The sequence below is a fragment of the Pleurodeles waltl genome, chromosome 5 (genome assembly GCF_031143425.1).
Source record: "Pleurodeles waltl isolate 20211129_DDA chromosome 5, aPleWal1.hap1.20221129, whole genome shotgun sequence".
Taxonomy (NCBI): Eukaryota; Metazoa; Chordata; class Amphibia; order Caudata; family Salamandridae; genus Pleurodeles; species Pleurodeles waltl.
The window spans coordinates 45,472,534-45,494,957 of NC_090444.1; the positions used below are offsets into that span (position 1 = coordinate 45,472,534).

General features: G+C 44.4%; 1 protein-coding gene across 4 annotated transcripts in view; it reads left to right on the plus strand.

Annotated features, from left to right (window-relative positions):
• Nucleotides 1-22,424, plus strand: part of LOC138295318 (ribonuclease inhibitor-like) — a 171,041-nt gene that overhangs the window by 42,130 nt on the left and 106,487 nt on the right. For all 4 annotated transcript variants that reach the window (XR_011203570.1, XM_069233537.1, XM_069233538.1 and 1 more), the window contains 2 exons: nt 14,165-14,335; nt 17,683-17,853. Coding sequence is in view for 3 of the 4 variants with exons in the window: in XM_069233537.1 (XP_069089638.1) it covers nt 14,165-14,335; nt 17,683-17,853 (342 nt within the window). In the remaining variant the exon portion in view is untranslated. The remainder of the gene's footprint in view (nt 1-14,164; nt 14,336-17,682; nt 17,854-22,424) is intronic.

Genomic DNA, 22,424 nt, shown 5'->3' on the forward strand with positions numbered 1-22,424 from the left:
GTCACATACCCACTCAGACACTCATGTACCCACTCACAGGCCCACTCAGACTCTCACACACCCACTCATAGACCCACTGAAACCCTTAAACACCCACTCACAGACCCACACAGACACTGATGCACCCACTTACAGACCCACTAAGACCCCAGGTACACCCTCTCACACCCAGAGAGACAGGCCATGGCTAACTCTCACCGCGCACAGCCAAAGGTTGTGCGCAGGGTGGGGCTGGGTGGTTAGGGTGGTTAACTGCAGTGTCAGGACGCAGGCCAGGCCCTGCCACCAACCACCGCTGTGCACTGCCAAAGTCTGTGCGCAGCATGGCTTGGGTGGTTATAGGGATTAGCCACAGGGCCTGACCACAGGGCAGACTCTGCTGCCAACCCTTGCTGCACAGGGCTGGGTAGTTATAGGGGTTGGCTGCAGAGCCTTGGCACAGGCCAGGCCCTGCAACCAACCCCTATAACGACCCAGCTCGTGGAGACTGCGCTTTGTTATTTTTTTGGTTTACAAGCCGATTTGCAGATCCTGGACGTCTCTGCTCGTAATATTAAAAAAAATGCTTTTTAGCCCTGGGGAATACCTTTGGGGCTTCACCACTAGATCTAAGGGGTCAGGATGTTCATACCCTGGCCCCTTTTTCTTTTTGTTGAAACTTTTTTGTGGGACTCGGCTTCAGCTGAGCACCACGATGTGTGACAACACTTAAACGACTTCTGTTGTTGAAGTGTTATCCAATCAGATGTCTTCTGCAAGCGATTGGGCGGGGTCATGAATCCTTCCCTACATATACAAATTAGTTTTCACCCTAATTTCTAAAAAACTACTGAACGAAATTACACCGAAACAGAAAAAGCACTCTTTCTCGACCAGGACCTACCTTCCTGCCAAATTTGGTGTAATTCCGTCCAGTAGATTTTGCGCTATCACTCTTCAAAATCCCTATAGAAAAATGAATGGGGAAACGTGTTTTGGGACCTCCCTCCTCCCCCCCCCCCCCGGGACAGATCACAGATCACCCCGAAACTTTCCAGGCAGCAGCTGAGTGTACTGGCACATATTTTGGGAAAGTTTGTTGAAAGTTCATCAAGTGGTGCCAAAGATATAGGCAAGTAAAAAAATGCTTTTTATATAGAAACGTGGTCCTAACTATAACTACCCAATGATGACCGCCACTAGGTAATAATATATATATATATATATATATATATATATATATATATATATAGATAGATATATATGTTCGATGGAATGTGTAGCTGCAGATACACATGCTATGCATATCTCTTCCGACATCTAGTGTTGGGCTCGGAGTGTTACAGGTTGTTTTTCTTCAAAGAAGTCTTTTCGGAGTCACGGGATCGAGTGACTCCTCCTCTCGGTTACAGTGCGCATGGGCATCGACTCCATAGTTAGATTGTTTTCTTTCTGCTGTCAGGTTCGGACTTGTTTCCTCTCGCTCCGAGATTTCTAATCGGAAAACTTTGGAAAACCTAGTTATTCATTGATATTGTTTTGATCGCGTTTCCCATCCAGCATCGAACCGGTAGTACTGTCAGAATCTAAATTTCGCCCTTCGGGTTGCGTGTGCCCAACTCGGGCCTATTCGGTCCTACCACGTGGAAAGTCTGATGGAACGAACTCCATTCCATTTCTGCCCTCGGTGCCACACAAAGTACCCAGATACAGACCAACACTTGGTTTGTATTTTGTGCCTTTCTCCAGACCATTGGGAGGAAGACTGCGAAGCCTGACGATCGTTTTGATCGAAGAAGACCTTAAGAGATCACAGGGCCCGAAGACTTGAAATGGCGTCCAGGAGCACCGAACATCTCGACATCATGGAGGAAGAGCAGGCGCAGACAGCAGTCTCCATCCCAGACACTGACTCCGAACAAGAATCGGAAAATGATAGGCCCATCACGGCTGGCCAGCATGTGAGTACGTCTGCCCCTACGCCTTTATACAGAAAACAACCAAAGGCCTTGGGTACACCACTGCTGGAATGTCATGGTTCAGCCCAAAAAAAGACTGTTGGCGACCGGCCTTCCGGATCGGCGCCAAAAAAGGCCACTCCTCTGTCCACTTCGGAGTTGAGCAAGTCGGCTAAAACTTTCACCTCGGACTCCAGTAAACGCCCTCTCTCTTTGGAGTCGAAGATTCGACACCCTGCTTCGGAGCCAAAACAACCGATTTCTTTTTCGGGACCGAAAAAGACCCAAACTTCGGAGCTGAAAAAATCCTCATACACAGATGAACAAGGACTTTCAATAAAATTAAAGTAAATCTCAAAGCCCATGCAAGAATCCCATAAAGCTTCAGAAGAAGAGACTGAGAATGAGCCAATATTGGAGGTTATGGGTGAAAGACAATCGAGAATCCATATACATAAGGAGAATGTCCGAATCCTCACTGCTGGCCTTTCAAGAGGAGTTAGATTCTGCTCAACCACCAGCAAAGGTGCAGAACCAAAAGGAAAAACCAGCATCTCTCCCTACTTCTCCTCCTCACTCTCCATAACTTTCTTTTTCATCTCACAATAGTCCACCACCACTGCCTTCTCCGACACACTCACTATACTCGCATGAAGATACAGTGGACCCATGGGATCTCTGTGACCCTGATCCCTTTCCAGATAATAATCCTGACCGCTACCCCTCAAAACCTTCACCACCAGAAGACACTACTGCCTACACTCAGGTAGTCTCTAGGGCAGTGGCTTATCATGGGGTGCTTATGCATTCTGAACCCCTAGAAGAAGATTTTCTATTTAACACTCTGTCTTCCACTCCCTCCAGATACGAGTGTCTGCCAGTGAACCTGTCAAAGCTAGAGTCATTACCCCTAGGATTGACAAAAAGTTGAAGCCTGCCCCTGTGGACCCATACTGTATAACACACCAGGGTCCTCTGGACTCAGTGTAGTCAGCGCGGCCAGAAAAAGAGCTAGCAGCCAGTCACCAGGAGATGATTCTCCTCCTGATAAGGAAAGCAGAAAATGTGATGCTGCTGGCAAAAGAGTAGCCACACAAGCGGCTAACAAATGGAGATTTGCCAATTCTCAGGCACTGCTGGCTAGATATGATAGAGCACATTGGGATGAGATGCAAGATATTATACAGCACCTCCCAAAAGAGCATCAGAAAAGGGTGCAACAAGTAGTAGAAGTGGGACAGGCTATAAGCAATAACCAGATAAGGTCTGCCCTTGATGCTGCTGATACAGCTGCAAGAAACGTCAACACTGCCATTACAATTAGAAGGCATGCCTGGCTGTGCTCCTCTGGGTTTAAACCAGAAATACAACAGGCTGTACTTACTATGCCTTTTGATAACAAACATCTATTTGGCCCTGAAGTAGACATCACCATAGAGAAACTGAGAAAAGACTCAGACACTGCTAAGGCAATGGGGGCACTAAATACCACACCATATAGAGGCTCCTTTTGCAGACCACAGTTTAGAGGAGGATTTAAGCCACAATCCTCTGACGCTTCTACCTCCCAGACAAAGCAGGGACAACAAACTCAATATCAAAGAGGGGGTTTTAGAGGGTCCTACAGAGGACAATATTTCAGGAACAAAGGCAAGTTCCAAGCCTCAAAACAAACCACTACACCATCAAAGCAGTGACTTCCTTATCACCCCTCCACTCCACACATCTCCTGTGGGGGGAAGACTACAGCAATTCCACTCTCATTGGCAAAATATCACCACAGACAATTGGGTGTTATCAATTATCTGCAATGGCTATTGCCTAGAATTAATTTCCACCCCTCCAAACATCCCACCACGTCACCACAAACTGTCCCCAGAACACAGAATTCTGCTGCAAGAACAGGTACAATCTCTACTATTAAAACAAGCAATAGAATTGGTTCCACACTCTCAACAGGGAACAGGAGTATATTCACTATACTTCCTCATTCCCAAAAAAGATGGCACTCTCAGGCCCATATTAGACCTCAGGTCTCTCAATCTATACATCCTGTCAGAACATTTTCACATGGTAACTCTGCAGGATGTCATTCCACTACTACAAAAACACAATTACATGACTGCTTTAGACCTCAAAGATGTGTATTTCCACATACCCATCTATCCAGCTCACAGAAAATACCTCTGGTTCGTCATAGCAGGAAAACATTACCAGTTCAAAGTTTTGCCATTCGGCATAACAACAGCTCCAAGAGTGTTCACAAAATGTCTAACAGTAGTAGCAGCCTACTTAAGCAGACAACACATTCTCGTCTTTCCATATCTAGGCGATTGGCTAATAAAATCAAACTATTTTACACAATGCCAACAGCACACTCAATATGTGATAGAAACCCTACACACACTAGGGTTCACTCTCAATTACAAAAACTCACACCTTTAACCAGCACAAGTACAACCTTACCTAGGTGCTATTCTAGATACTCAAAAAGCCCTAGCATAGATTCATATCGAAAATTCTATTGATGATGGCACCTTGCATAGCTATAGTTCCACATGCAAGCCTCAACATGAGGCCTTAACAACAATGCCTCTCACAACAATGGTCTCAAGCACACAGTCAACTTCAAGATCTAGTATTGATAGCCCGGCAAACACATATGTCCCTTCAATGGTGGAATCTCAACAATCTAATGAAGGGGCGGTCATTTCAAGACCCTGTGCCGCAGACCATAATCACAACAGACGCATCCATGATAGGTTGTGGAGCTCATCTCAACAATCATACCATTCAAGGGGAATGGGATGCCATACAGAAACAGTTTCACATAAACCACCTAGAATTAGTAGCTGTATTTATTACCCTAAAAGCATTTCAACCCCATTTCAAACCCCAATCACATTCATCTGTTAGCACAATACATTCCAGTTATGGACAATCAGCTGGCAGATCTCCTAGGCAGGAATCACCAACAAACTCACAAATGAGAGATTCACCCGCCAAGAACTTCAAAAATACTTTCAAAAGTGGGAGACACCAGAAATAGACCTATTCGCAACAAGAAAAAACGCAAAATGCCAAAACTTTGCATCCAGACACCCAAATCCCCTATCCAAGGCCAATGCTCTATGGATCAATTGGTCAGGGTTATTTGCTTACACTTTTCCCCCTCTCCCAGCCCTTCCCTTTCTGCTCAGCAAACTATGTCAAACTTTACTCACCATGATACTCATAGCCCCAACGTGGGCACGTCAGCATTGGTACACAACACTCCTAGATCTGTCTGTAGTACCTCATTCCAAACTCCCAAATAGACCAGACTTGTTAACACAGAACAAGGGTCAAATAAGGCACCTAAAGACCCTGAAGTCTTAGAGTTTGGTTACCTAAAGCTTCCATCAGAATGTATGGAAGTAATTAAACAAGTACGTAAACCTACTACTAGACAATGTTACGCAAACAAGTGGAAAAGATTTGTCCATTACGGTCAATCTAAAAACACTAAACCACTTTCAGCATCTATACAAGATATTCTATGCTATCCACTTCATTTGCAGAAATCAAATTTAGCTTTCTCATCCATCAAAATCCACCTTACTGCAATATCTGCTTATTTACAAACTATTCAACACACTTCTCTGTTCGGAGTTCCTGTTAATAAAGCCTTCATGGAAGGATTAAAACACATCATTCCACCCAGAACACCGCCTGTTCCTTCATGGAATTTAAATATCGTACTTACCAGACTTAAGGGCCCACCTTTTGAACCCATGCACTCTTGTCAAATTCAATTTTTAACATGGAAAGTTGCCTTCCTTGTAGCTATTACTTCCTTAAGAAGGGTTAGTGAAATACAAGCATTCACTCTTGAAGAACCTTTCTTCCAAGTACACAAACATAAAGTTGTACTTAGGACAAATCCAAAATTTCTACCACAAGTAGTATCTCCTTTTCACATCAATCAAATAGTGGAATTGCCAGTCTTCTTTCCACAGCCAGACTCTGTGGCAGAAACAGCTCTTCAAACCCTAGATCCCAAAAGCACTCTTATGTACTACATCAACAGAACTAAAGGTTTTAGAAAGACAAAACTTCCGTAGCCTTTCAATATTCACATAAAGGTAATCCTATATCTAAACAAGGCTTAGCAAGATGGATTGTTAGATGCATCCAAGCATGCTACATCAAAACAAAGAGAAAACTTGTAATCACTCCTAGAGCACATTCCACAAGAAAGAAAGGTGCATCAATGGCATTTTTGGGGAACATATGAATGGCTGATATCTTTAGAGCTGCCACATGATCAACTCCTCGAGCTTTTACAAAACACTATTGTGTTGATGTTTTATCTCAGCAACAGGCTATTGTAGGCCAAGCTGTATTAAGAACACTATTTCAAACAACTTCAACTCCTACAGGCTAGTAACCGCTATGTTTTGGGAGGACTGTAGGAGGCTGGACTGGCTTGTAGTGAGCACCAAGGGGTACTTGCACCTTGCACCAGGCCCAGTTATCCCTTATTAGTGTATAGGGTGTCTAGCAGCATAGGCTGATAGATAATGGTAGCTTAGCAGAGCAGCTTAGGCTGAACTAGGAGACGAGTGAAGCTCCTACAGTACCACTAGTGTCACTTGCACAATATCATAAGAAAACACAATACACAGTTATACTAAAAATAAAGGTACTTTATTTTTATGACAATATGCCAAAGTATCTCAGAGTGTACCCTCAGTGAGAGGATAGGAAATATACACAAGATATATGTACACAATACCAAAAATATGCAGTATAGTCTTAGAAAACAGTGCAAACAATGTATAGTTACAATAGGATGCAATGGGGACACATAGGGATGGGGCAACACAAACCATATACTCCAAAAGTGGAATGCGAACCACGAATGGACCCCAAACCTATGTGACCTTGTAGAGGGTCGCTGGGACTATTAGAAAATAGTGAGGGTTAGAAAAATAGCCCACCCCAAGACCCTGAAAAGTGAGTGCAAAGTGCACTAAAGTTCCCCAAAAGACAAAGAAGTCGTGATAGAGGAATAATGCGGGAAAGACACAAACCAACAATGCAACAACAGTGGATTTCCAATCTAGGGTACCTGTGGAACAAGGGGACCAAGTCCAAAAGTCACAAGCAAGTCGGAGATGGGCATATGCCCAGGAAATGCCAGCTGTGGGTGCAAAGAAGCTTCTACTGGACAGAAGAAGCTAAGGTTTCTGCAGGAACGAAAAGGGCTAGAGACTTCCCCTTTGGTGGACGGATCCCTCTCGCCGTGGAGAGTCGTGCAGAAGTGTTTTCCCGCCGAATAACGCCAACAAGCCTTGCTAGCTGCAAATCGTGTGGTTAGCGTTTTTGGATGCTGCTGTGGCCCAGGAGGGACCAGGAGGTCGCAAATTGGACCAGGAGGTAGAGGGGACGTCGAGCAAGACAAGGAGCCCTCTTAGCAGCAGGTAGCACCCGGAGAAGTGCCAGAAACAGGCACTACGGGGATGCGTGAAACGGTGCTCACCCGAAGTTACACAAAGGAGTCCCACGTCGCCGGAGACCAACTTAGAAAGTCGTGCAATGCAGGTTAGAGTGCCGTGGACCCAGGCTTGGCTGTGCACAAAGGATTTCCGCCGGAAGTGCACAGGGGCCGGAGTAGCTGCAAAAGTCGCGGTTACCAACAATGCAGTCTGGCGTGGGGAGGCAAGGACTTACCTCCACCAAACTTGGACTGAAGAGTCACTGGACTGTGGGAGTCACTTGGACAGAGTTGCTGGATTCAAGGGACCTCGCTCGTTGTGCTGAGAGGAGACCCAAGGGACCGGTAATGCAGCTTTTTGGTGCCTGCGGTTGCAGGGGGAAGATTCCGTCGACCCACAGGAGATTTCTTCGGAGCTTCTAGTGCAGAGAGGAGTCAGACTACCCCCACAGCATGCACCACCAGGAAAACAGTCGAGAAGGCGGCAGGATCAGCGTTACAGAGTTGCAGTAGTCGTCTTTGCTACTATGTTGCAGTTTTGCAGGCTTCCAGCGCGGTCAGCAGTCGATTCCTTGGCAGAAGGTGAAGAGAGAGATGCAGAAGAACTCTGATGAGCTCTTGCATTCGTTATCTAAAGTTTCCCCAGAGACAGAGACCCTAAATAGCCAGAAAAGAGGGTTTGGCTACCTAGGAGAGAGGATAGGCTAGCAACACCTGAAGGAGCCTATCAGAAGGAGTCTCTGACGTCACCTGGTGGCACTGGCCACTCAGAGCAGTCCAGTGTGCCAGCAGCACCTCTGTTTCCAAGATGGCAGAGGTCTGGAGCACACTGGAGGAGCTCTGGACACCTCCCAGGGGAGGTGCAGGTCAGGGGAGTGGTCACTCCCCTTTCCTTTGTCCAGTTTCGCGCCAGAGCAGGGCTAAGGGTCCCTGAACCGGTGTAGACTGGCTTATGCAGAATTGGGCACATCTGTGCCCAAGAAAGCATTTCCAGACGCTGGGGGAGGCTACTCCTCCCCTGCCTTCACACCATTTTCCAAAGGGAGAGGGTGTAGCACCCTCTCTCAGAGGAAGTCCTTTGTTCTGCCATCCTGGGACAAGCCTGGCTTGACCCTAGGAGGGCAGAAACCTGTCTGAGGGGTTGGCAGCAGCAGCTGCAGTGAAACCCCAGAAAAGGCAGTTTGGCAGTACCAGGGTCTGTGCTACAGCCCACTGGGATCATGGGATTGTGCCAACTATGCCAGGATGGTATAGAGGGGGCAATTCCATGATCATAGACATGTTACATGGCCATATTCAGAGTTACCATTGTGAAGCTACATATAGGTAGTGACCTATATGTAGTGCACGCGTGTAATGGTGTCCCCGCACTCACAAAGTCCGGGGAATTGGCCCTGAACAATGTGGGGGCACCTTGGCTAGTGCCAGGGTGCCCTCACACTAAGTAACTTTGCACCTAACCTTTACCAGGTAAAGGTTAGACATATAGGTGACTTATAAGTTACTTAAGTGCAGTGTAAAATGGCTGTGAAATAACATGGACGTTATTTCACTCAGGCTGCAGTGGCAGGCCTGTGTAAGAATTGTCAGAGCTCCCTATGGGTGGCAAAAGAAATGCTGCAGCCCATAGGGATCTCCTGGAACCCCAATACCCTGGGTACCTCAGTACCATATACTAGGGAATTATAAGGGTGTTCCAGTAAGCCAATGTAAATTGGTAAAATTGGTCACTAGCCTGTTAGTGACAATTTGAAAGAAATGAGAGCGCATAACCACTGAGGTTCTGGTTAGCAGAGCCTCAGTGAGACAGTTAGGCACCACACAGGGAACACATACATATAGTCCAAAAACTTATGAGCACTGGGGTCCTGACTAGCAGTGTCCCAGTGTCACATAACAAACATACTGAGAACATAGGGTTTTCACTATGAGCACTGGGCCCTGGCTAGCAGGGTCCCAGTGAGACAGTGAAAACACCCTGACATACACTCACAAACAGGCCAAAAGTGGGGGTAACAAGGCTAGAAAGAGGCTACTTTCTCACAAGGACTAACTGCTTTGTAGTCTGTGCATAGCGTGTGTATCTGCAGCCACACATGCTTTAGAACGAAAAATGTCACTTACCCAGTGTACATCTGTTCGTGGCATGTAGTGCTGCAGATTCACATGCACCCTCCCAGAAGCCTGTAGTCATTCAAGTTTAATATTTGCACATATGTATATACATTTACATTTGCATGGACATCTCTTTATATTCTTATACTCTATCACTCCTTCCTTTACCCTTTGCGGGAAAACAATCTAACTATGGAGTCGATGCCCATGCGCACTGTAACAGAGAGGAGGAGTCACTCGATGCTGTGACTCCGAAAAGACTTCTTCGAAGGAAAACAACTTGTAACACTCCGAGCCCAACACTAGATGTCGGAAGAGATATGTATAGCATGTGGTTTGCTGCACTACATGCCACGAACAGATGTACACTGGGTAAGTGACATTTTCCATCCATATCTATACATCCATATCTATACATATATATCCATATATATGTATGTATGTATATATATACACACACACACATAATACTTACCTGCAAAATACTTTTTTTTACCACAAGTATGCATTTGCCATTCATGCCTTACCTCGAAATTGGTTGTAAAGTCATCCATGGTAAAGGCATACTCGTGGTAAAACAATTCACAGTAAAAACAGTCGTAGTAAAGACTGTTTTGTTGTAAAGCCTTTGTTGTATAGGCTTCTGTGGTTTAGCTGTCGGTATTAATGCAGTTTCCCCCTGCCAACATCTAGTTCTCTTTTGTCTCTCTGTCTGAGGGGAATATACAAGGCCCGACAGCAGAGCCATTCACAATCATGTGACCCAGGACACTGGCAGAAGACACAAATAATTAAGACAGGAAAATGTCACATTTATGAAGGTGGCATTTTCAGAATTATGGCTTAAAATCTGACTTTACCATTAAAGAGGATTTTAAATTACAATTCATTTGAGTCTAAACATTACATTTCTACCTGTTCTCAACCAAAGGGTAGAACTTATGAAATGTAATAAGGCATCCCAATGTAAGTCTGTGGGAGAGGTAGGCCCTGCAGAAGTGGTAAACAAACTTAGGCGTTTTTCTCTACCAGGACATGTAGAATTTAAGAACACGTCTGCCTTTTGACTACAATGCACCCTGCCCTAAGGGCCTTTAGGGCCTACCTTATTAGTGACGTATATGTATTTAAAAGGAATGTTTAAAAAGAAAGTTTATTTTGCCAGGTAAGATTAAAAATGCAGTATGGGCCGTAATGGCAGGCATAAGACATTCAGGGGTTCTGCCTGGATTAGTACGGTTACTGTTTGCCAGGCTTTTCACACCGTGTGAGTTTCACTATACCACCATGCAGTTGTGCTGTCTTTGGAGGATGCCCCAATATATATAGCCCTGTTCTGATGAGACCTTAAGTCTAGCAGCAAGGCTTGAAACAACGTCAACACTACATGTACAAACAAACCCAAAAAAGCTTAATTGTGAAAGGGCTGAGTCACATGCCCAAGGACTCAGGGATGTTTGTAACACAAATGTTTGCTCTTTAATACTGTTACTTACTATAGTTACTGTTCTTTGATGGTCTTGTTCTCTTGGTACACAATGCATCGTATGGATGGGCTTAATGTACAATATTTGACATATAGATTACTATACGATTTGTATAATGGAGTTATGGTTTCTTTACAAAGTATTTGCATTACTTGATATTAGTAATTGTTGCTGATTATTCATAAATGCTGATTAATGACGCAAATGAGAACCATTTTTTTATATATCTTTTATTTTTATTGACTTTTCCAATTAAGAAAACTGTACAAATTGAGCACAGATAGAATCAAAGGCATCACATCCCCGAAAACTTGAAGTCCCATCATGCCCGGATTTCTTCTGGTTCATGTATGGTGTGAAAGTTTTTTGGAGGACCGTGTGTTTCCACATTGATCAGAAACAACCACTGTGTCTGTGGCACCACAAACTTTACCTCTTTAGTCTTTCCAGAATCCTTAAAATGAGAACCATTGTTGATATGAAGTATTGTATACCCGGGTTCCCATTGGAGAAAGGGTTGTCCTTGTGCAATATACTTTACTGGGTGGCAAAATGGTTGGGACTTATATGTAAGTTAAATGTGCCAATCATTTGTCGGCCGATTTAGCACTTTAGCACTGGTTAGCAATAGTAAAGGGCACACCGTTCTAATGGCAACAGCAGGAGGGGAGAAGGCAACATGTTTGGGAGAAGACCACACCAAGGGCACCATGTCTAACTGACATCATAACAAAGACTTGTTTTGTGTTTGACTGTTCTGTCAGTTCTTCTGGGGAAAGATATCTTCCTATCATTTTTCAATGGTATTTACATTTGTTCGAACAGGCTGGCTTCACATATTTAATAACGTGTTTAATAACCTGCACTGCAGAAGAGATGGATTCTCTACTGTTCTAGGGGATGGGAAAACAAAGTTCCGAAACCCTAATGGGTTTCTTTATCATCTGCATGCAACCAGATGGCTGTGAATGACCATCAGAGATCTTTGTCGGCTTGTGCTTTTTCTGGTTCTTTCGGCTCTAGGTTCTTAATTTTTCCAGAAATGGTTCCAGCCAGGATGTACAATAATACACTGTTTCACATAACATTAGCCATAGTGGCTGCTTTATTTTTAGCTTTCATTGAATATGGTTGTGCACATCTGGTAAAATGATCTCTTTTATGTTGTGTATCTATTTTATATCAATGTTCAAGGGAATGAAGGTCCGTGCAGACCAAAACGAGGGGTCCGGCACTTTCAACGGGTCCTAGGTGGGATGCTTGCATCTCACACATTTTTCACCCATCTTTGGAAAAGTGATGGATAATAAAACGAGCAACAGAAACCCTGACCACTTTGATGCTGGAGAGAACACTGTATTTGTTTATTGTACTAAATGTCTTAGAAAAAACTGGTTAGTGTGTGAGTTGGAAAATCTTGTGTATATTTATATTTTTCCTTTGAAAATTAGTTTTCTTATACCTGATATGTATTTTTGGAAATTATTTAATCATTTATTGTTTCAATGGTGGTATCCACTGCTACTCCACATGGAGTGTCACTGCACTTTACAATGAACTGGAGGTATACGTACATCAGAAGCAATGGCGGCAACAAGAGTAATAGAGGTTGCATTGCAGAATGACTTCTAGGTTTTAAGAAAGGCATGATTGCTCAGATATAGGTGGAAGAAATGGGTTTTCTTAGGCAACAGGAGGCTGGATGCTGCTGCACTGAAATAACATTCCAGATAGAAGTGGCATACCCTAGGGAGGAGCAAGAGTTGTTGTACTCTTTGGCCTCCAAAGAGGTTCCAAAGGCTGGTTAGATAATGTGGGTAATTTAGATGGGTGGCTTTTTTTAAAGCAAGGCATTCAAGTGTGAGTTTTATTTCGATGCAGAGCCAGTGCAGTTCACTGAGGACACACCAGATGTGGTTGAAGTTTCTGGAGGAAGACTGAAGTTTTAGCTGAGTTAACTAAGAAGATTTCTAATGGAGTTCTGATGGAAGTGTGCAGGCTTGCAGACTCTTGTTTATGTGGAATGACCGACTATGTAGGGTTAAGCATTAATCATGGTGAAGATACTGATGAAGCCAGTGTGGGGGCATCAGCCTTGAGTTCAGCAGCCAGGGTTGGGTCAAAATTTGTTCAATGTCTGTGTATCTGGCTAAAGATACGGAATTCCAGTTTTGAAAGACTAAGCTGCATAAAAGTATCTGGCATCAGGGATTTAAGCTTGAGTTGGATTATTTTGGATGGTGGATGATGTTCTGGATGTTCAGAGATAAAGCTGTACCTGCATATGGATGGATAGATACACCCATTGCTTTGAACCATAAGCCCTACAGTTCAAAGGGCAGATTTAAAGGTGAAGAGGGTCATTATAACGGACCCCGGAACACCCTGCAAGGCATGGGTCTGTTGTTGAAGTGTTCAAGAAATAATGCGCTCACCCATCAAAAGATGAGTTTTAGAAAGTTACTTGGATGGATGTATATTTGTCCTTTTGGAGTGAAGAAAGGGATAGGCAGAACCTATTTTACTTTCACCTTGGTAATGATTATCTGCGTGTATTCTCAGTGGCTGCTCGCAGGAGGGGAAAGGGGCGTGGTGGGGGATAGGGGACGACAAAAAAATATATACAATAATTAAAAAGAAACGTATCTTTCTCACTGCGCCACTAAATCTACTCCTTAGTCCTCCACTCCAGGCACAGGCTCCCAGCCTGCCCTGCGTCCAATCCTAATGCTGTTTTCATGCTGCTGGATTGGACAGAGCGCCCAGCCAGAGGGCTCCAAGGCAGAGTAAGAGTCTCTGCCTTCTTTCTCCAACCCGGCAACGCAGTGCTGGGTTGGAGAGATCCTAGTGCGCTTGTGTGTTTGGCTGGCCTGAGACGGCCGGCCAAACATAAATGTGCTCTGAGGAGCTATGCACTCCCCGTCCGTCCCGGTCATCGCCTGTGGCCCCACCCCTTTACAAGAAAACTATGATAAACTTTGTTTATTATCGTTTTCTTGTAAAAGATTTGATGCTGCTGCTGCTGGCGGAGGGCGATGCTCCTCCGCCATAGCGGAAGAGCTGTCCCTGTGTATTCTTAGAAGCGAGAGAAGTAACATTGTCCAGCCTGTTTGACTCTTCCCTTCTTGTGTGTTGTTTTTCTGCAGGATGAGACATTGCTTGTTGACAAGTTTGGGCTGTGCAGATCTTTCCCCCGCTCTCTGTACTATTCCATCGCTCACTATGCTTGTGCTGAGTAACAATGAGCTGGGAGATTCTGGAGTGAGGCAGCTGTGTGAAGGATTGAGACACCCAGGCTGCCGAGTACAGAAGCTGTGGTGAGTAACATCTCTTCTCTACTGAGAGACATTTGGATGGTCTCAGTAATCGTCAGTCGTATGTCAGCTGTCCCTTTCCGCTGTCCCTGCTATCCTGGCTCTCTCAGCCGCTTTACTTGCCTCTCACTTATTTTGGTCCCCTGCTTTATCCCTTTTCAGTTTCATAGTGTGCCCTCTGACTTCCCCTGCTCCATTGTCATTTCACTTCCTTTCTAGGGGAGCCCCGAATTAGTGACCGCTGGTGTTAGTGGACACTGTTCTGTTGCCACACTAGGAATACAAAACAGTTTATCATATCTGCTACCATCAAACATACATCTCTGTGCTTTTGTGTCTGCAACCTTCTTCTATATGGCATGGTGTAGCATCCTCTGTCTGCCCTTTTCACACTGTGCCTTAGGCTAGTAGGTCACACTGTGAACCCTGAGGACTTGGTAATGGTGCAGACCTGTTCCAGGTCTGTGTCCTGCACTTGTCTATTCCCTGATGCTCCACCATGTTTGTCTGTTGTAAAATGATAGTAAGATGGGGTGGTCTTTCTGTGATGCCAGCCTGTGTATACCTCAAAATAACAATGGACAAGAACAGATTCCAAAACAGAAATAGTAGAAGAAGCGGAAGAAAGAAAATTTGAGGAATGGGAATAGAGAAAAAAGGAAGGAGGCTCCTCAAAGTGAGGAAAAAGCATAGCTTGAGAAAGCAAGTGAATATATATACATCAGTGTATATCCCTTCAATAACATTTAACAGCCTTTGAGCCGGGCATTTGCCAAGTGGCACAGCCTGGCCTCCTCTCCTGATGCAGCATAGACTTCAGCGCCTAACTGACCAACGGGAAATGCAGAATTCCTCCACCCAGCAATGGAAGTGTAAACACTGTGTGACTGTGCGGTGAGCAGTAAGACAGTACCAATGCATACAAACCACAACTGCAAAAACTGCAAGGGGCACAGTTTGAAGTTCAAAGCCCTAGACAGTAAGGACAACTTCATAGGATAAGGATCAGTCTGACATGAAGCTGCAGGCAAAACAGGAACACCACTGGAGCCCCTGATGCACTTCAGGGTCTGCCGGCAAGTCTGAAAACAGTGTGCAACAGTACTGGGGAATACAAAAAAGTGATGGGTTGAATGCTTGAGTTAATCTCAACCACTGGTAGTCACTCAGCCGCATTCCAGTCCTTTGCCTACAAGGCGTAGGTGGTGCTCAGCAATGGGCTCAATACAGGGGCGTAGGTGGTGCTCAGCTATGGGCTCAATACAGGGGCGTAGGTGGTGCTCAGCAATGGGCTCAGTACAGGGGCGTAGGCGGTGCTCAGCTATGGGCTCAATACAGAGGCGTAGGCGGTGCTCAGCTATGGGCTCAATACAGGGGCGTAGGTGGTGCTCAGCTATGGGCTCAATACAGAGGCGTAGGTGATGCTCAGCTATGGGCTCAATACAGGGGCGTAGGTGGTGCTCAGCTATGGGCTCAATACAGAGGCGTAGGTGATGCTCAGCTATGGGCTCAATACAGAGGCGTAGGTGATGCTCAGCTATGGGCTCAATACAGGGGCGTAGGTGGTGCTCACCTCTGGGCTCAATAGAAGGGCAGAGCCCCATCACAACAGTGGAAAAAGGCTCTTGCTAGTGCAATCTCATCCCTGTTACCCCTGTTTGCCGTGGGACTCGTGATAAAGTTCCTACGTCCTGCTTCTGAAACAATGAATCTGGTACGGCGTGTGCTGCTCGCCTTACCCTATAATTAATTCACTGTTGTAAAGCAAAATAAAGATCAGGACTGCTCTGCGACTGAGAATGCAATTTGTAATGCAGCCCATATACTGATTGGTTACATCACATATTCATCACATATTGTCTATTTGCAGGGGGTCATAAAAACTTGACTAATTAATATTAATTCGATGGTTGCAATTTGTGATGTCCTGGGACTGGTTGCAGAGTTCTGTCCCTGCACTTGCTTTTGAAAATGGGACTTTTTTTACAAGTAGCCCATGTCCATTAAAATTACAGGTGCAGCTTTAATAAAATGTTACCATTTGGGAATACATCAGGGAGTTGGGGTGGCAGACGGTGGCCATTGGACAACTGGCTGCGCCCCACGGCCTTTGACATGGCCCAAAAATATGAAGTCGTCCCAAGAGGAGACTATGCATTTGTGACACAGTTACAACCCCAACCTTGGGGTTGGTAATTCATCAGTTGTTTGCAGTCACAGCTTCAGTCACAAACCATTGATGTATCCCTTTCCAAGTCACAAATAGGCGGGGTGCACACCTTTCATACCACGTCCTATTTGTGATTTGGAAAGGATTTCAAAAGTATGTTACCAGTCAGAAACAATTTTCTGACTTGTATAACAGCTTCTTTACATTAGTAAAAAAAGGTTTTTGCTTACAAACCCTGTGATTGTGCAAATGGAACTGGTTGCCAGCCTAGAAGGACCTTTAGATCATGCCCTATGGACTTTTTTAGCAATGGCCTGTCTACCATATTAAAGTGGATTATAGTCAGTGGCAAACTAAACATTTTGATGGACTACACTGTCACCAAACTATTAGTAAGGCCCTACATTTCGTAGAACATTGGCAAAGCTTTTAGTGGGCATGGGTTGATTAGAGAAAGTATTGATGTGGGAAGGCAGATAGAGAACAGTAAGTCACATTCAGGAAGAGCTGTGAAGGAATAAGTGGATATTTTGATGGTTATCAGCTCTAGATTAGTGAATAAATGGTCAGAAGAAAGACAGACTCTGACCTGATCCTCACTGCCCCAACAGAACCAATATGCAATGCCTTGACTCTGAGCCATTAGACAATGCCAATGGTAGGCTGACCATAGAGTGGATGTAGATTATGAGGTTTAGTACCCATCTGTTCTGGCAGGACACTGAGTGAATGCACTGATAGAACCTCCTATGCCATCACTAGATGTATGGACAAATCTTAATAGGCAAGTTTCATCGCTGATGGAACTCCTTTTCAGGAACAACAGCACAAGTGGATTCAGAAGGCGCCAGCCATCTCAGAGGTTACTCAGTGGCATATACGTGATTATCCTGTGTAGCCTTGATCTTTATTGGTGGGTGTACGTCAGGAGAGTCTTGACTACTGTCTGCTAGGTGCCCCTTGTCTTTTTGCATTTTTCTTTCAATTATATTGGGTCTTGGCCTTACATACAAGTTATCACAACTATTCCAACATGAATAACAGGGATGCATTGTAACCTTTCTTGACATAAGGCTTGAAATTTGGGTCATTGTACATTACCACTGAGCTTGAAGAACAATGGTAGCATGTGAGGGAGATCAGGAAAATTTTATATATGTTGTTTTTTCTTTCCTCGCAGGATAGAGTACTGTTCTCTCACAAGTTCATGCTGTGCAGATCTTGCCTCTGTTTTAAGTGCAAATCAGTGGCTAACAGAGTTGGACGTGGGCGGAAATGAATTGGGTGATGCTGGTGTAATACAGCTGTGTCAAGGAATGAAAGATCCACACTGCAGAATACAGACTTTGGAGTAAGCAGGATTACGTTTCACTTTATTTTTTTAACTAACATTGCTTTTCTCTCATCTGCTATAATCTCGTTGATTGATTTAGTGTTAGCTGCACAATCCTCAGCATTATTTAGTTTATTATCAGGCATGTTGAGGGTAGTGAAAGCCTACTCAACCAGAAACCACAATTCTTGTCTGGCTAAAATACAAGCAAACCCCAAATATATCTCTGCTTAACTATCTGGTAGCTTGGCACTTGGTAACTTAGAGGCAATGTGTAAAGCAGAACTTCAAACACTGATAAAGTGAAAACACAACACAAGGAAAATCCTACATCAGTTTAGAAAAATAGATACCAAAGCGACAGAAATCCAATCAGTAGAACCGGAGATATGCAATTTTAAAGAGTTCAGGTAAGTATAGCACCAAAAAGCACAAAGCGCCACTTGGTTATCCAGTTGTGCAAGACCGGATGAAAGTCACAAGTTTAGGCTGACCGCAATGGAGTGTGCGGGTAGCCCAGCTGAAAGGGTTACCTTCTAGAGTCCAGCACAAAGAGTTCTGTTTGCAGTGGAGGGGTCCACGAGGAGCAGGGAGAGCATCACAAATGATTGTTGCCCTAGCTTAAAGAGCAGGCCAGGCATCATGGAGGGTAGTCATTGTACTGCAAAGTTCCTATCAATCCAATCCAAAATCGATTTATATAGTGCTACTTATCACCCCAGGGTAATCCAGGTGCTGTGAGATGATCCTTCGGGTGGAAGGATTAGTCCTTAATGAGCCAGGACTTGAGCTTCCTTCTGAATTCTGCAGGGGATTTCAGACTCATGGGCGACAAGATCTTGGTGCAAACAGGCTTGTTAGTGGTTGCATAGAGCCCAAAACCTCAGGATTTCCCCTTTTTTTGGGGAGAGAGTTCAACTGATGCCACACCAAGGGTCAAGGGGTACCTGTTGGGGGTCAGGAATTCACTTCAGTAGAGGCCTTCAGGGAGGATCAGGCAGATCCAGTTGCAGGTTCTGGCAGCTTGGCAGATGGGCAGATGGAGAGGCCCGTCTGGAGCTTGTTATGTCCCTGTAGCTCAGAACAGGTCAGTCAGCTGACCCTTGGAGTCACTTCAGTCTGGGATTAAGGGTTCAGATCCAGTCTTCCTTCTCAGCAAGCAGGGCAAAGCGTAGCCATCCTCCTGGTAGCAGACCAGCACAGCAGTCCTTCTGTAGTATCCATAGGACCAGAGGTGTATTGAAGAGTTGGGCGTCAGAGTCCAATGTTTATACCTGGTGCCAGCTTTGAAGTAGGAGAATGTCCTGAATGTTTCTACCCTCAGAGCTGTTTGAAATTTCCCACCTCCGTGCCCTGGCTCCAGCTTGTCTGGGGGCACAAAAGACTAGACAAAAGACTAGAGCCAAACCCTCTGTGAGTGTGCTGAGGCAGAGGCTTTATGATGTGCAAGTGTGGTAAGTGACAGCTCCTCCCCTATCAAGTCAGAGATGGCCCATCCTGCTAACACCAGTTTTTTTTCTGTTGCATTGGCTCAGAGCAATACACAAAGACCAACTGCCAGCTGCACCTAGTCTTGTGACCAAGGATATGGGTTGAAGGCACAAAAGGATGGGGACAGGAAAATGACAACTGGCTGAAAGTGGAATTTTCTGAAGAGTGACTTAGAATCCAACTTTACCATCGAAGAGGGTTTGAAATTAAAATTCTTAGGCACCAAACTAGATACTCCTACGTGCTCCTAATTGAAAGTAAGAATTTATTAAATGTAATCGGGTAATCCAATATTATCCTATGGGAGAGGTAAGCCTTGCAGAAATGAAAAACCTAGTTTTACACTACCAGGATATGTAAAACTTAAAAATGCATGTCTTACCTTTAAATAAACTGCACCATTCCCTCTCGGCTATTTAAGGCAGACCTAGGTGTAAAAAAGGGAAGGTTTAGCCCTGGCAAAAGGTTTATTTTGGCAGGTTGGAATGACTGTTTAAAAGTGCACACACAGGCTGCAGTGGCAGCCCTTAGATGTGTTTAAAAGGTTACATAAGTGTGTAGCATAATGAGTGCTGCAGACCCACTAGTAGCATTAGGCCCTAGGTCCAAGTACTATTAATGTAGTAGGGAATTGCAAGTAAATTAAATGTGCCACATAGCTGTCAGCTAATGCTACCATGTTTTAGGGAGAGAGCAGGCACACTTTGGCACATGTTAACAGTTTTAAAGAGTCCTATGGCCAACAAAAACAAGATTAGTGAAAATAAAGGAGAGAGGCAAAACATTTGGGGGAAGACCACTCTACGGCGGACACTTCTAGCAATGCATTTGTCTTCTGCACCCATTCGTCCACTCTTCTTCAGTCTTTGAGTTATTTGTCATAAATCAAGCTCAAAGCAAGGCTTTTTCTGCCCCTATGCATTGGAAGCCTTTTCGTCTGACCGTTTCTAGAGAACTGGTCTCTTGAGATTTTTAGGAAGTGTTATAAGAATTGTTTATCGGCCCATGTTCTTTCTTTGAGAACTCCACAAGGATTAGAAATTCATTAACTTCACACACTTGTTCTAAAGATTTTTTTTTTATTGCTGATTAATGAAAATCATTGCAAAATACACAACAAAAATACTTTTGCATTTGGCATAAATAAAATAAATCATTCATTAAAAAAGGAATTGAAAAATACTTATGAAAAGCTGGTGCTGAAAAGCTGACATCATTTAAAAACTGATTTTGGCAATGGGCAATACCATGAGTGACATTGTCTAAAGTACAAGATCGTGCAAAGCAGGCTTTTTACTTCACCGGGGTTCACCAATTACTATGAAAGCAGGTTTCTTACTTGCAAGAAAAACTTTGAAGCCATGCACGAAAACTGAATGCCTGTTTATTAGTGTCATCACTGCCGGGTGACAAGATCTAATCTGAAGCACCCTCAAGACCGGACATAACAATTTCTGCCTAAGATGAGTTACAGCTGGACAGATGCACAAAAAGTGAAATACACTTTCTTCGGTGTAACGGCATAAGCGGCATGACAAATCCGGCCAGAATTGCTTCCAGGCAAGGACCTGGGGCCACATGTACGAAATTTCGGATTTGCGACCTGCAAATTGCGAGTCAGAGCGACTCGCAATTTGTGAGTCGCAAATCCGAATGTAGGATGGTGTCCCTGACACCATCTACGATTCGCAAGGGGGTCGCAAATGCCCACCTCATGAATAATCATGAGGTGGGTCGCAATTTGCAACCCCCTTGGGAATGGCGGCCCTCACAGGGATGGTGGCTGCTGCGGACAGGAGACAACCATGTCTGTGACTGCTTTTCAATAAAGCAGTTTTTTTTGGTAATGCAGCCCGTTTTCCTTAAAGGAAAACGAGATGCATTACAAAAACAAAAAATGAAACGTTTTGTTTCATTTTTTCAGAGCAGGCAGTGCTCCGTAGGACCACTGCCTGCTCTGATTTTTTTTTTACAGTGACATTCACAATGGGGAAGGGGTCCAATGGGGACCCCTTCCCTTTTACGAATGAGTTAGCACCCATTTAAAATGGGTGCAAACTGTAATTGGTTTGCGACCGCGTTCGCGGTCACAAAGCAATCTGGCATTGCACTGCGACTCGCAAACCCGTTTTACGATTCGGTAACCAGGTTATCGAATCGCAAAACTGGATTTGTGCATCACAAAGTGCTTTTTGCAAGTCGCAAACAGCGAAATTCGCTATTTGCGACGTGCAAAAAACTACCTACATGTGGCCCTTAGTCTTTTGATGGAAAGGCACCAAGGCGAAATACAAGTAGCGAGTGTTGAATGGATGCTGAATATATAATTCAAGATATACAGATGTGGACTCCAGGTGGTATAAGACTGAATAACTGTCCATGTTTTTTTCTGGCAATTTCTGCTTTATCAGCGGACCAGGAGTCGAGATTAACTGCCTTGTTAGTAATTTTTTTTAAAGGCTATGAAATGAAGCTTTAGATTACAGACATTGCCTAGATTTAAAGTGCTCAGCCCTTGCTGAAGAACTGATGTTCAGGATTTTCTTTGGTTGGTCTGCCTCCTCGTTTCCAACCAGCACATGGCAGCGAGTGTATCTGGAGATGCGGATCAGGGCTTCCAGCACAAACGTATAACAGTACCCATCCTGACAGAGACTTGACGGAACAAGCCAAACTTCAGTCTTACCTGTGATTGTGAAATATATTTTCAGAAGCTGATAAACAGGGCAGACCGGAGCTGGTTTAGAGTTGATGCATCGCGCACCTTTAGTAATTCGGACCCAAATGAAAGTGAGGGGAGGAACTTTGCGACAGTTACCTAGAGTAGGTAATATTGTCATGTGCTTCCAATTTGTTTTGTGGCATGTTGAAGGGAAAATGCATTTTTTTAGCCAAAGCTCTTCTCTGGATTAAGTGATCCTTGAATGATAGTCTGGCGTCAGTTACCACCCGCAGGTATTCGTATGATTTTACCATATCCAGCTGCTTTCCACTTAAACCTGGGTGATTTGCTCAAGGGTGCCCTGCGAAACAGATTACTTTTGTCTTTGAGTGTTTAAGTTCCAGGCACAGCTGGTGATTAGGTGCTGAAGGCCAAC